The sequence below is a fragment of the Ascaphus truei genome, chromosome 4 (genome assembly GCF_040206685.1).
Source record: "Ascaphus truei isolate aAscTru1 chromosome 4, aAscTru1.hap1, whole genome shotgun sequence".
NCBI classification, from domain to species: domain Eukaryota; kingdom Metazoa; phylum Chordata; class Amphibia; order Anura; family Ascaphidae; genus Ascaphus; species Ascaphus truei.
This window is the reverse complement of record NC_134486.1, coordinates 40,673,486-40,688,280: the sequence shown is the minus strand read 5'-3', so window position 1 is coordinate 40,688,280 and position 14,795 is coordinate 40,673,486. Positions and strand designations below refer to the sequence as shown.

General features: G+C 36.9%; 1 protein-coding gene across 6 annotated transcripts in view; it reads right to left on the bottom strand.

Moving 5' to 3' along the window:
• USH2A (usherin) overlaps positions 1-14,795 on the bottom strand; it is a 942,943-nt gene that overhangs the window by 849,051 nt on the left and 79,097 nt on the right. For all 6 annotated transcript variants that reach the window (XM_075595608.1, XM_075595610.1, XM_075595609.1 and 3 more), the window contains 4 exons: positions 13,335-13,398; positions 11,750-12,041; positions 4,603-4,787; positions 1,670-1,900 (listed from right to left, as the gene is read on the bottom strand). In XM_075595608.1, the coding sequence (XP_075451723.1) occupies positions 1,670-1,900; positions 4,603-4,787; positions 11,750-12,041; positions 13,335-13,398 (772 nt within the window). The remainder of the gene's footprint in view (positions 1-1,669; positions 1,901-4,602; positions 4,788-11,749; positions 12,042-13,334; positions 13,399-14,795) is intronic.

The window sequence follows — 14,795 nt, the reverse complement described above, 5'->3', positions numbered from 1 at the left end:
ATTGTTCTTATATAATATGTTTTTTTACTACAATATGGTGTTTTTAGTATGGTAATTTTAATATCTAAATTCTTAACACAATTTCTTTAAGAAAATATGATATTTGTATTTTAGAAAGTATTTGCTTCTAATTTTGTTTATCTTCCTCATCCTATCTAGAACTCCATCACTCATTGCGTCGTTCTTAATATATTTTTCATATATCCTTTTATATACTCCTTTTTACATCATCTTTTGTTTTAAATATTATGAATTAAAATTAACTGTTTTACTTGTTGTAATAGAAATTGTATTAATTGTATCAGATAATATGAAATTCTTGTATTGTATGCACTGTTTAACTGACACACATCTCCATTACCAATGATATGCTATATTGCAATCAGCTGATAGGACCCCCTGATTAGCTCTATGTCAATTTATGATGGACTATATATATAAGGGAGGACCCATGGGGTTAACCTATTCGATTCCTGAAGAAGCCACAGCGAAACGCGTAGAATCGATCCGCTGTGGGAGGTGATTGTGCTGAGGAAACCGTGAGACAACTGCTGGCAAGCTAGTAGGAGACGGATACACCAGGCAGCCTCTTCCGCCCTGACCTACGACAACACAGGACGTGACGTAGGCACCAGTGACGTATGCGGAAGGGCTCCTCCGCTCCAGGAACCACCGGCATTCTCCATCCACAGCTGTCCTCTCCCACGAACCATATTGTATCACAAAATGTGAGTGTATTACACATATAATTGTTGATTGCTGCTAATACAATTTTAGACTGTACTACTCTATCGTGTGTTCTCTCTCTATCACTCCACATACCCCTGGGAGAATTATTGAACCACTCCATTACAAGCTTCCGTTATCTACTTACCACTCTGAGGGATTTCCATCAAAGGGCTCCCATCAGAGAGAGAAGGGTCTCTGATACGCTTATATTTGATAGTGCAATCTGTGAGTACTACCACTACAGAGAACATTTTATTTATATTATTATTCCAATACCATCTGCACTATTGTATTCATTTTTCTTTTTCATAATCCTGAGTCACCCAGCGCTCCGCTCCAATTTGAAAATCTGCACAAGAACCATCTGGACATGAACAGTCCGTCCTAAGGGTGTAGAGCTGCTTTTTTATTTATTGTATTGCACTTTATTATTTATATAATTTTTTACACATTGGTGAAGGTCACTAAACACAATTTGTGCACTGATTATCAATTGAATCACACTGTCACGTATATCGTATAATTATTTAATTATTTAATATTCACTTATTTTTTGAGAAGCGCCCGGTTTTTATCTTTTGTTTTCTTCATGGATAATGCATGCTAATAAAAAAAAGTCACTGTTCAGAATCATGTCGTCACTTCAAAGTCATACCACTAAGCTTGATTTTAGGTCCAAATAGTCCTTAACTATATGAACACCAATGATCACCAGTTAAACAAGATCACCAACAGTTAGAAAACTGTTTCTTAATAGGTTTTTATGTTCATGTTATGGTGTAGTGTCTTTTGTTCAGTAAGAGCTCAACATCCAATGAATAAGTTCAAATGTTCAATATCATTATTATTTTATATATTTTTTTATAATACGTGCAGACGTAATATTATCCATTCTCTAAAGATTCAATCACAGCTTAGAAAATTGTGTACTTGCCCTTACCTTCCACTGACTGTGATTTCATTTACTCCATAGTATCTGTGTCTGAGGTTGACATTTGACAGTTCAGACCATTCTGTATAATACTGACCAAACAATTGAATCCTCAGTTGGGAAGCTTTAACAAACTCTTGGAGATATTGCGTATTGTAAAAGTCATTGTAGCCTGGACGTGGATTGGGTTCAGGGGTAAGAATACTAAGAGTCACATTTCCACGAGAAAAAGGAGTATCCCTAAAAATAAATGTTAGAAATATTTGTAATGCACAACCATTTTTATCACACATCTCTCATGGTTCAGTGTCACCAAACATGAACACATCATTCTCAACATTTAAAGACTTCTGAACAATTTCAGCTTTATGTATTTCTACTGTGTACGGCAGGCATAAGGTTATAGGGTTCCATGTTAAAATGAATTAAGAAGTAAAGAGTGACGCACTGTGCTCATTTGCATGTCATTACCCAGTATCCCTAGCTGCAGTGGAAGCATTGTTTGCTAAGCGATAATAGGGAAAGACATGTTTGCAGACATGTCTGAGATACATAAATGCACAAGTAGTATTTTTTTTTAGTGTATATTGTATCATGAAAACTCTTCGGTTGCTACATTGTATTTCTATTCCCAGAATTCTAATGCTTGTCTCATCCTCCCTGGTCATTGGCTCTTCCCCCAAGTGAGGGCTGTTCCATTATCAGATTGGAACAAAATATTTATTTAAGCCTATTCTTCCACGCTGTTCTAACGCAGCATCAGGTGTTTTTATTTTCCAATTCTGAAAAAGTTTAGGGGGAACATACAAAAGTATGTAAGGCTGCCTTTTCAAGAGTTAATGTTTTTTTGTTTTTTTTAATCCCACTGTTTTTACATTCGTGTCTTAGTCTTAAATAACACGTAAAATGTTGGAACGACAATCCACAACATTTTGGTTTAGCCGGAGCAAATTTGCCTTAAAAAATGAAAATCTATTACAATAGATAAGGTACAAATTTGGTAGTCTTGGGAAAAAAAAGTGTATTTAACTCAATCAATTCATAAATCAATTTACTTTATTCTCATTCCCTACACAAAAAGAGCTGAGTCTTTTCAAACCTTACAGTTTAGTTGGAATTTTTCTTAATAAGGTTTTAGGAAATATCTGGCAAATACAATAAAACACGAATGAGCACATTCACATCTCAGACAGGTCCACACACATGATTTTCCCCATTGTCACTCAGTATACAATGCTTCCACTGCAGCCAGGGATTCTGGGTAATGAAATGCAAATGAGCACCCACAGTGCAAATTAGAAGTGGAAATCAGCAATAAATCTGAAATCATTTCTCATACAGTATGTCTGATTACACGAAAGGAGTTGCTACTGCGTTTTACCATGAATGATTGGTTAATTTGCCAGATTATTCTTTATCTGATAAACATAGTTTGGAAGAAAGTTACGTTTCAATATTACTGAAGAGGAATGGAAGAGTTGCTGAAAAGTCAACTAAATGACATTTAAGGGGTAATTTAAGATCAGGCACAGCAGCCGTTCACAACGTTTTTGAGACGGAAATCTCTATAGACTTCAATGGGGGAGTTTGAGCCGAAAACAGACCAAAAGGCCGCTCCTGCTGATATAAAATAAGGTCTTTAATGCTATTGGAAGCTCAATTATCAAATACAAACCGATACATTTATGGTGTACAACTACTTAAAAAGGCAAATCTATGACATAATGACAACTGTTGGAGATACTCATATTCTCCAATCATGTTTTAATAAACCATGCAAGGCAGCAAATCAATTTGTTTTAGAAATTAAATTGCCTACACTTGCACTTTCTAAACATGAAATAGGGTGGATCTCTAGATATCACCAATGAAAATAAAAAGGATTTTCAAAATGTTATTATTTTTGCTAATACGGAATACAACAAATGTTGGAAGCCATGTTTTATTTCTCTGTCATCTGAATCTCATAATATCATATAACTTAATTATATTAAATGTTTTCCTGTGCTTAACATAATGATTTCCTATATTTTCCTCATGAATAAGCACCGATATGCAGTGCATATTTGTATTAATAGATTATTAATCATAGTATTTATAGTTTTTCTGATTTGTTTTGTTAATGTCCTTTGAATTTTATGAATTATTCAAATTCAATAAAATATTTTTAAAGGATAATAAAAAGAAAATCTTACATCCCCCTGAGGTCATTAAAAACTGTGGCTATTTTGCAGTGAATATCCCCGCTCCTCAAAATAGGATATATTTACAGTACGTGTGTGATCAGGGGAGAGGCAGAAATAGCAAGAATGAGGGATATACGTAATTTTTTATAAAATATGATCAGTATTATTTTATTTTTTTGTATAGCTAATGAACACATGGAGAAGGAAATATGAGGAACAGCTTGTTACTGCTTGTATTTGCACCGAAGCAGGGATAATGTGGGCTACTATCTCTGTAATTAACCTAATATATTGGCTGTTTATTTTTTTTAAATATATCAATAATGGAGCTTTTTTCATATATTACAATCTGTTTGCAATCAGGACTTTCTAATGCAGGTAAAATAATTCAGCACCAACATTTCCACATGCTCCATTCTTGAGTGCTCAATAAAGCATGTCAGTTTTAATATAACATACAATGGGCTTAAAGTAAGCACTAAACTACCTTTTTATTTTTTGATCAATAATGATTGAGACTGCATTAAGTACAACATTCAGGTACATATAAATATATTGCATCAGCCTTATCCATCAACAAAATGCAAAGAATACAAGGATTACACATATTGGTCTATTATTAACATATCTACGAAACTTGTGATTGTCGAAAACATATATATTTTTTTTAATCAAAATAATACGATGATATATGAAAGAAGGAAACAAGCAGAGACAGATATAATAACAATATATATTGCACATTTAAAATCCTACTTGGGGAGTTGCAGGCAGTTGACTGAATCTGGATATTGCAAAAACCCATTGTTATCCATCCCGAAATATTGGCAGTCACTTGCAAAATACTGCCAATCTTCCCAAATCGAATCTTTGTGTTTTTTTCTTTGGACTCTTAAAGCTTGCGGCAGGGGGCTATAAAACTGAAGAATAACATAAAAAACCTGAAAAAAAATAATACATAACACTGTAGTAGCATGAAAAGAAAATATTGGATAAAAGAAATTATTTAACCTCTCTTTGACCAGATCCACAAAGCTCTGTTATTGACTTAACCAGGCATTAATATAAGTTAACAACTCGTTAAGTGCTAACTGGTATCTTCAAATCTCACTTATTCAGTGTAAAGTGTTGTTTTCATCCATAACGAGCCCTTGCATTAGTATAACGGACGTTAGGGCTAATGATATGCAAAAGAGGTATTCCTGGTATCAATGCCTATCCCCAGAGTTTGGTTATAATTGACACAGGGACATAACAATGTTTTACTTAGGCCTTAAATAAAGGTGGTGTTCGCTCCTTCCAGACACTGAAATATGTAGAAGAGAGATACACCTAAGAAACCTGGGAATTATGCCGATATACTAGGCAGATTGTAATGACCCCAATTAGAACATATCCCTGGAATCTCAGGTGTGCTTTTTTAGCATAGGTGTCTCTCTCCATGTGTTGTGGCAAGGTTATTTTTGCAAATGGAGAAGGCATCAAAATTCGATCTTGTTTGTTTAATGGGTAATTTTAATTATGCGGATATAGGGGACTATTCAGTGAACTTAGAAAAGTGACTTATCGACTGGTAAGAACACTTTTCAAGCGAGTTTGCATGTGTAGCTATTCAGAGAGCTATGATAACATGTAAAACTCGCTTGAAAACAGCTTCTTACCGATCAATTTTTTTGCCAGTAACTGCTATTCTGGGAGCGTCACTGCTTAACTCGCATATTCAGATCTCATCGGAATCGTGATGTCCATAGCAAGAAGAAAAATGTATTGTTACCATAGTACATCGGATTGAAGCAGGGGTCTCCGGCGCTGACCCGCATTAATATCAACTTCAGAGACCCCATACGTCAATCCTATGTTAGAAAAATACATTTACAATCAGCTTCATAATCTTAGTGGCTAACCACTAAGGTAATGAAGGGGTTAAATAGTAGTGCCCGGTTTGTTGTTGGTAGAGGGGGTGGGTAAAGTTGCCTCAGAGTTGGTGTTTAGACCTCTTGGGAAAATTGTGAGAGAAGTTAACCCATTCATTACATAAGCGGTTACTACCACAAAGGTAATGAAAGGGTTAACACCTCCCTCTACCAACCTGGGAGGCCTAAACACAGACCCCGGGCAAAATACCACCATCATAGTTGCCTCAGGGTGGGTGGTTAGGCCTCCCAGAACGGATTAACCACTCCCGTAATGTCTAAACACCCATCCCTCTCTACCCCTTCACCCACCCCCTCTACCACAAACACCACACAGGAATGGGCAAAAGTGCTACTAGTCAAAGATGGCTAGTAGCACATTTGCCCATTGAAATAATCAATACAGTGAAATAAAATAAAATACATTACTATAAAAAATACATAACTGTAAAAATAAAATTCTAGCCATTTAATCCATTGATTGTCAATGTGGTAATCTATGCCCTCAATACGTCACAGATAGCACCATTGACAAGCAATAGCCACCAACACCACGCCCCCCCCCCCCCCACCTCTACCCCCAACACACACTGTATTACGCAAAAGGCCTATTATCCATATCTGGATATTAGCATATTTACCTATTAAAAAAAACATTCGCCAGCAACCCTATAATAAATAAAAGTTGTATTTACCCCTGCCAGGATGAAGGCCATCTTCATCTTTGGTCCTCCTAGTTCTCCATATCTTTTGTGGCACGAACAGTAAAATAAAAAAAGAACTACTGGCCAGTAACCCCTTACTCACTTTAGCGTTTTTTTAACCGCTATAGTAATTAAGGGGTTACACACCTCGACAACCCAGGAAGACCAAACCACCCTCCCAGGGGCAACTACCCCATCTTTCACCCCCTCTGGAACTAGAAAAGTGCAAAGAAGAGCAACCAAATTAATAAAGGGGAAGGGACATCTTACATATGAGTAGAGGCTAGCTAAATTAGATTTGTTTACATTAGAAAGAGGTGTTTAAGAGGGGATATGATAACTATACACAAATATATTCAGGGTCAATACAAGGAGCTTTAAAAAAAATAGTTATCCCAAGAGCAGTACAAATGACATAGGGTTATCCCTATGGTTGGAGGAAAAGAGATTTCCCCAGCAACAAAGGAAACAGTTCTATAAAGTAAGTATTGTAGTTAAAATGTGGAATTGATTACCCATGGAAAATGTGATGACAGACACAGTAGATATTTAAACAAAAAAATAAACAAAGATTGGACATCTTTTTAGAAAGGAATGTTATACAAGGATATATTTAATAAGTTAATATTGGAAGGATGTTTATCAGGGAGAAATCTGATTGAAATTATTTGGAATCAGGAAGGAAGGAATTGTTTTTTCCCCTGTGTTTGATTTCCCCTGGATCAAAATACTATAAATACAAATATAGGATAGAGTATCTGTCGTCAAGTTTAGCATAGGTTGAACTTGATTGACATACTGTATGTTTGTTCTCAACCTCATCTACTATTTAACTATGTTGTGGCATTGTGTGTGTGTGTGTGTGATGTAAGTCTTTATTTATATAGCGACTTTAATGTACATAGCGCTTCACAATAGTAATACACGTGACAATAATTTAAATAACAAATAATACAAATAACAGATCATGGGAATAAGTGCTTCAGACATAAAATTAACATTTCGGAAGAGTAGTCCCTGCTACGAGGAGCTTACAATCTTATTGGTAGGTAGGAAGAACGTACAGAGACAGTAGGAGGGCATTCTGGTAAGTGCATCTGCAGGAGACCAAGCTTTATGGATCATGTGTATATTATTAGCCAAGGTGCTACTCATATACTTCTTCTTAAGCAAGTGTGTCTTTAGGTAGTTCTTAAAGTCGTAAAGGTGGATAGAGTGGGTGCAAGTCGGGTAAGTGAGGGGAAGGGCATTTCAGAGGTGTGGGGCAATCAGTGAGAAAGGTTTAAGGTGGGAGAGTGCTTTAGATACAAATGGGGTAGAAACAAGACCACAAGATTCGGGATGGTGCATAGTGAGAAATTAGGGCTGAGATGTAAGGAGGGGCAGAAGATTGTAAAGCTTTAAACGTGAGGAGGAGAATTGAGAGCGAGATGTGGGATTTGATAGGAAGCCAGGAGCGTGATTTCAGCAAGGGAGATACTGAGACAGATTTAGGAAAGAGTAGCGTGATTCTGGCAGCAGGTTTAGGATAGATTGTAGGGGAGACAGGTGAGAGGCAGGAAAACCAGACATCAAGAGGTTACAGTAATCGAGACTGGAGAAATATATACAGCCCTTGAGACTCTCTCTCCCCTGCCCCTCTCTCTCCCCTGCCGCTCCTCCTTTCTCTCCCCCCCCCCCTCACTTTGCCCACATCTTTCTCCCTCCATCTCTCCCTCTCCAACAAAACACATATTTCCATGTCTGGACGGATTTAATGCCAACTTTAGGTAAGACAGGTGTAACACGAGTCATGTTAAGCTAACACAAGGCAATGTTAATTTTACTTTACATTGAGCCTATTAATTTCTAATGAGATAACTAATGGCCATTGACTTTGGATATATTTAGCTTTGTGGATTCACGTTAACCTCAGTGCACATAACGTCCATTACTGATTTTGATAACATCCCGTTTAGAGCCCTGACTTAATGGAGCTTTGTGGTCTGGGCCTTATAAATCGGAGATGAATGAATACACAAATTCAAATATCAAGTTCTCACAGAAATGTCTGCCCTCAATGTCCTATCATAGCAAGTGACTCATTGAACGCAATCATGCAAACTATAAACATAATCACAGATTACATAATGTCAATGTCATATATAACATGTGGGACCCCCCTGTGGGTATTGTACACCGATTATGGTATTGAAGAATTGAATCACAAGTAAAGGAAGAAAGACAGTAAGTAGCTCTTCTCTGTGAAAAAGAGTTTTGTTCATTTAATTGATTAAAAAAATGTAGACAACAATCTTTACACTACTTTTTTTACAAAATGTAAACTCAGTTCAGTTGTGATAAAGAGTTCTCAGTTTGTACATCACTCTTTACGTTAATGTCAAATACTATTATTGTACCAACATTATCTATTAATAGTTTACTAGGATTTTCCCTAAACTTAGGCTCATTATATTCAACTCACCCCCCAGTATAAAGCTATTGTTTTCATTACTACAATAGGCCACATTGTAAGCTGCACCTTCTGTAACATTCTTGCAATAATATGTTTACTATTCAAAGAAACCTTTTCACTTACCTAACTTTTAATCCATTATTTTAAGGGCAAGTAAATCAGATATTCCAATCTGTTGGCAATCAGGATTTTTAATGCAGGCAAAAGAGGCTAGTACCATCATTCCAATAGTCTTGTACTATATACTCCCTACATACTGTACATACACTATTCATTTCTCATTTATGCTCCACCCCTATTCCACAACATTTCCTGACTTAAACACACGTACGGGCCATGTAAAATATAGCCTGTAAAGAAAATGTTGATGAGTACATCCCTTCACCCTATAGAATAAAGGGTGAAAGGCTATATAAAGTGGTGATAATGGAATCACGTTGACATCACCAACTCTCCTGTTTTCACCTATTATTCTGATGGGAATATTAAAGATGTTGGCACCTGTAGCATATAAGTGTTAATGGTATATGCATATTATTGCCTTCGCAGCGACAATAGTCATCAATTCAATTATTATATAGAGTACAACAAGCTTAAAAGTAAAATATTACTTCTGTACCATAGAAAGGTATAATTCAGGCTTTCTGATTATTATGAATACAATAAAAACCACACACATTTCCAGGTAATGGGGATATGAATATGTTACTGTTTAAAAGGTTAAAAGAAAAGAAAAAGAAGTAACAAATTATATGTCAGCCAGAGAGGCTTGAAAACATACATATAAGAACTGAAACTTTTTTTCTACAAAATGAGAAGTAAAACCAATAGTGATTATTTTTACTAAAGCACATACAGTATAGTTGTGTTTTGTGAATATGTGAATAGAACTAGAGGAACAGTGGTTAGCACACCGATAATCATTGTTTTTTTTATATATATATATTTTTTTTATAGATACAGTATATACCCACACAAACAAGTTAGGTATAAAAAATAGCGTGTGCAGAGTTTACAAATTTCACATATTAAAATATGGGAATCTCCATTTACAATTATGAACACTGCGGCTATCATAACACTGTCATTATAAACACAATGGTAAATGTAAAATATGGTAGTGATGGGGTGTTTTCGTTTAGTTTCCAACCAGATTTATAGGAAATGTATTAAGCTTAAGAATCTATAAACTAATATGCCTAAAATAGAGAGAGGGATTAAGCAGAGGACCCATTCACTTATACTGTAAACCTCCCAAAACCTAACATTTATACAACTCATGTAGACATACCTGTGAACTTACCAGAGTTACTTGGGAAATAAGCCCACTGTATATCCATATTTAAATGAGCTTATTTGCATATGTAATATTATTCACAGATTCTTGACGCATGCAGATTTAGCAATCGTTTTAGCTATGTAAAGCATGGCAAAATATCATGCAAAACGGCGATATTTAAAAAAAATGGATATGCAACCTAGTCCTAGAATAGTTTGCAAAATTGTTAGCAAATTCTGCAATTTGGGGACGTTTTGGCAGACAGGGTTTTAATGAAAAAAATAGGCTCAAAACGTCACTTTAAAAAATAAAAATAAAAAATCAGAACATGACGTGGCTTATTTTTGTGATTAACGGCGACTTTCACAGAGCTCGCGAATTTGGCAGCATGATTGAACCAGCAGCAAACTGGGGATGTTAGTAGTCAAACATGTAGCCTAGCTACATTATATACAAATATCGTCGATGATATTAGCCAAACTAATATGCTTATATTGCACTTAAACCCAGAGACCACTTCGGTTCTGCCTAGTCACTACTTTATACTCTAATGCAATATCAACATGACTGACTTAATTTTCACCCTTAGATCAATAGCATTAACGTGTTCCTAAAATTGCCTGTTGTTTTTTTTCTGGGCCTCATCAAGCTGCTCTGCAATATACAGTAGAGACCTGGTCTGTCACCTCTTTCTCCACAGCCAGAACCTTAGGGTATAAATCATTATCTTTAGCTGCCGCTTCTTTTCCACGGTTAGTAAATTTTATTGTGCAGTGAATCTCAAATGGCCTCAGATATTTCACAAGAAAACTTACTCTCTGATTTGAACTGTAATAGCCTAACCTTGTTTAAACATTTAAAAATGATAACTTTCCAATTGTTACCATTACCACTCAGTAAAAAAAAATATATATATATATTATTAACTTAGTAATGCACAGAGGTTGGTGAAGATGACATACCCAGAGAGCATGACATTGTCTTTATACTGCATAGTATCAACAATTTGATGGCATAGCACTGCTAGTAAATATGGTCCAAAATATTAGTTCTCATCTTTGTGGCCCTGTTTCATTTCCCATTCTGTATTCATCTCCATATTTATCTTATGTGAAGGAGGACACAAGCCCTAGTTTCACATGTAATTCCCTGCAAACGAATATTTTTTTTGGTACTTTATTTAGACACTTTGAATTACGATGTCCTTCATGCAAATGTATTTGCTTCACAGCGCTAGAACAGTGTTTTTTGTTGTTGTTTTTTTTAAACCCTTGCTTATCTGCGTATTTAAATGTAAGAAGCAGCCTGTGTAGATGTACCGTAGCCAATGTTATTGCTGCCTTTTTCTCATGACAACGCGTTTCCCCTGTGGAATTTGAACATGTTACAGTACTGTGCTATTTGCAATTCAATACAATGGAGAAGTGAGTTCACAAAATACTCAGGTTATAGCTTTACCGCACGATAACAGGTGTAATAACGTTGGCAACATTTGTATTATCTATGTTATTTATGTACAACTCCAGTCAAATTTAAAAAAAATTCAAGTCACCTGATATTGTCCATTCTCCAAGTCTATCGTAATAGTGATGTTATTGTCAATTTCGGAAGTTGAAAATAGAGACGAAATCCATGTGGTTCCCAGATCATTATCATTGACATAGGACAGAGCATGTGAATCTGGATTTAGTCTCAAAACCCTGTCCTTGGTGGTGTCATCAGCGCCATTAGGAATACAAAACCTCTGCACCAAAGGGTGTATGCGAGGGTGACTGCTGGGGCAGCGGCACTCTGATTGAACATGCAGGGACGGAAACTCTTTGGAAAATACTTCCACAATTTCTCTGTGAACAAAAGAATGAAAATACGAAAGGGGTTAGCTATGCCTTACACGCAGACTAAAATAGCTACATTAGCTTGAAAGAAGACTAAAAGGAGAAGCGTATGAGACAGAAAAGGTAAACATATAGACAGACAAATTAGGTTAGTAAGCAGTCAAGGGAGTGGAATATGCCAAACTGTAGTTTTGAAGAAGGGCAGTGAACATGAAGAGAGGTCTAAACCTTTAAGGTGCACAGTATATATAGTACTTCATTGTTTATATATATTTAATTCACTTAAGAGCGCCCGGTTACACCCCTCTCCTTGCTGTAAGGACATTGGCTGCTGGGCTGGGTAATAGGTTGAAATTTTAACCTCCATATTATCGGATTATAATTGTGTATTGGTTCTGGTTAATCAGTAATCCTTTTGGGGACACATAGCACTTTCTCTTCTTTTTCTTTAACATTCCCACTGACAAGCCTACACTTTGTTGTTAAAAAAATGAGAAAACAGTATTAGTACCAGGTTTATTTTAATAGAATTTTAAGCATTTCAATCTCTATTTTTCTATTGTAGTTTGTGAACACCGTAACCTGGAGCTTAAGAGGGTTTTATGTTCTTCTGATTATCCCTTTTGTGTGATCTCACTGCATATTGAGCACGACCTGCCTCCCTATTACCATAGACAGTCCCCTCTCCTCTTCCTTTTCCTTGTACAGTTTGGTCCCATTAAGTATAAGGGTAGGCAATGCTTAGGCTGTGGACACGCTCCCGCTGACCGCGCGGTGCTTGACAAGGTTACTTCTCGCAATTTACATTTTTACGTCCCCGCTCACGCGGTGCGTGCACGCTCTTGCGTGGGCACCCACGCTCACCCACACTTGGCGCTTACCTAAACAAAAAAAAGTGACATTGAACCGCACTCAGCTTGCCTGCAACGCCCCCCGCGCTTGCGAAATAGCTAGGACACCCGGCGCTCATGCTTGGAGAGCTGGTGATGTCACCGCTCTCCAAGCATGAGCGCGGTCAGCGCCAGCGTGGCCGCAGCCTTAGGATGACAGGAAACATAATTTTCAAATAATAATAAAAAAAACTAATGTTTAGACTTTGATTAAAAAAATTGTAAAGCAGACCTAATTATAGTGTTCATATGTTTAACCAATATGGTTTCTGCAAGCTAAATGGGACAGCCCCTTCGCAAGGAATGATTCCCCTAAAATGATGCATCATTGTGTTAACCTGAAGTGTAAAACATGTCTAGTTAATTTTAGTAAAGAAAATGTAAGCACAAATTATTATTTAGATTTTTTTACCTGTTTGTAAGTGCCACCTGGTACAATCGAAAATCTTGCATTCTTCCAACAAATTGTTCCAAACCTGTAGATATATTTAGAGGGAAGTACATGTTTACCATTAACTTGAAAATAATCCAGTGCTGTGTAATTATACTGCTTAATTCACTGCAAATGAATCAAACCTTTTAGGTTTTTTTAAACTTTGCTTGACAAAAGTAAGGATATCAGTGTCTTAATTCTTTATTATAAAAGGATGATTTATTTTAAGTTAGAAGAACGTTTCGTCCCATGCTTTATTCTGATTAGTTAAGTGGTATGGTGGCCGCCTCATTAAGCTGAAGTAATGATCCAGTCCAAGTGCCACCTCTAATTAGTGAAGAGATAAGGACAGTTGTTCTTTAAAGTAGTAACATAAAGACAAAAAGTATGCTCTAATTAGAAGTACCTGCTGCATACTTCTTAAAGGGGGGAGTGCAGGTTCTATATATTGTTTTCCATAAGGTAAGACCAATTTTATTCCTAGCTGCATACTCAATAAACATAATGATTTACTGTATACAGGCATACCCCGGTTTAAGGACACTCACTTTAAGTACACTCGCGAGTAAGTACATATCGCTCAATAGGCAAACGGTGGCTCACGCATTCGCCTGTCAGCACGTCCTGAACATCAATACCGGCTCCCTACCTGTACCGAAGCTGTGCGCACTGAAGAGGTGGTGACTGATAGAAATATTAAAAATACAGATGTGTCCAGAGTTACTATTTACTGGGCTGCGGACCAACATGCTGAAATCCCTGGCCCGTTTGCGGCCTTCGAAAACAGTGCGTCTTGTGGCCCTGGAGGATTAACGCTGACAGGGTCCATGCTTCTGAATGGGACCCCACAGCGTTAATACTCCACTTGATGGGCCCTCAAGGACCAATGATTTAAATGCCCCATACAGCCCCATTGATGATGTAGATGAACGAATATGGTCCTATAGCCGCCGAACATGTGGAATCCCACATTCAGGCATCAACGTCATCCAGGGGGAAGGAAATACTGTACAGCCGTGCATCTTACTTTCAGCGTTGCGGTGACAAGGCTTGAGATGGGGAGATGGCTACAGGCGGGGAGATGGCTGTGCAGCTCATCTAAAAAGTTAGCATCGGTTTTCTATCCAAGCAGATGGTCCAAAAGCATTCACTGCTTCTGGTCCCATTTAGAAGCATTGACCCCGCAGAGTTCATCCTCCAGGACCGCTTACTTTTTTTCGGGGCTCCGATCGCACCGAAAACAGTAATTGTGAACACATCTGTATCTGTATGCATTATTCTTTTTCCTCAAGCAATTTGTGCACCCACAGTTTTCTGCAGAAAAAGGACTTTTTTACTGGCTTATGCCAGTTTTTAATTGCACTAAATCACACAAAGCATTATTCTTCATTCATTTAACCCTATGGGCACTTTCACATATTTCACCAGGTTTAGTCAATA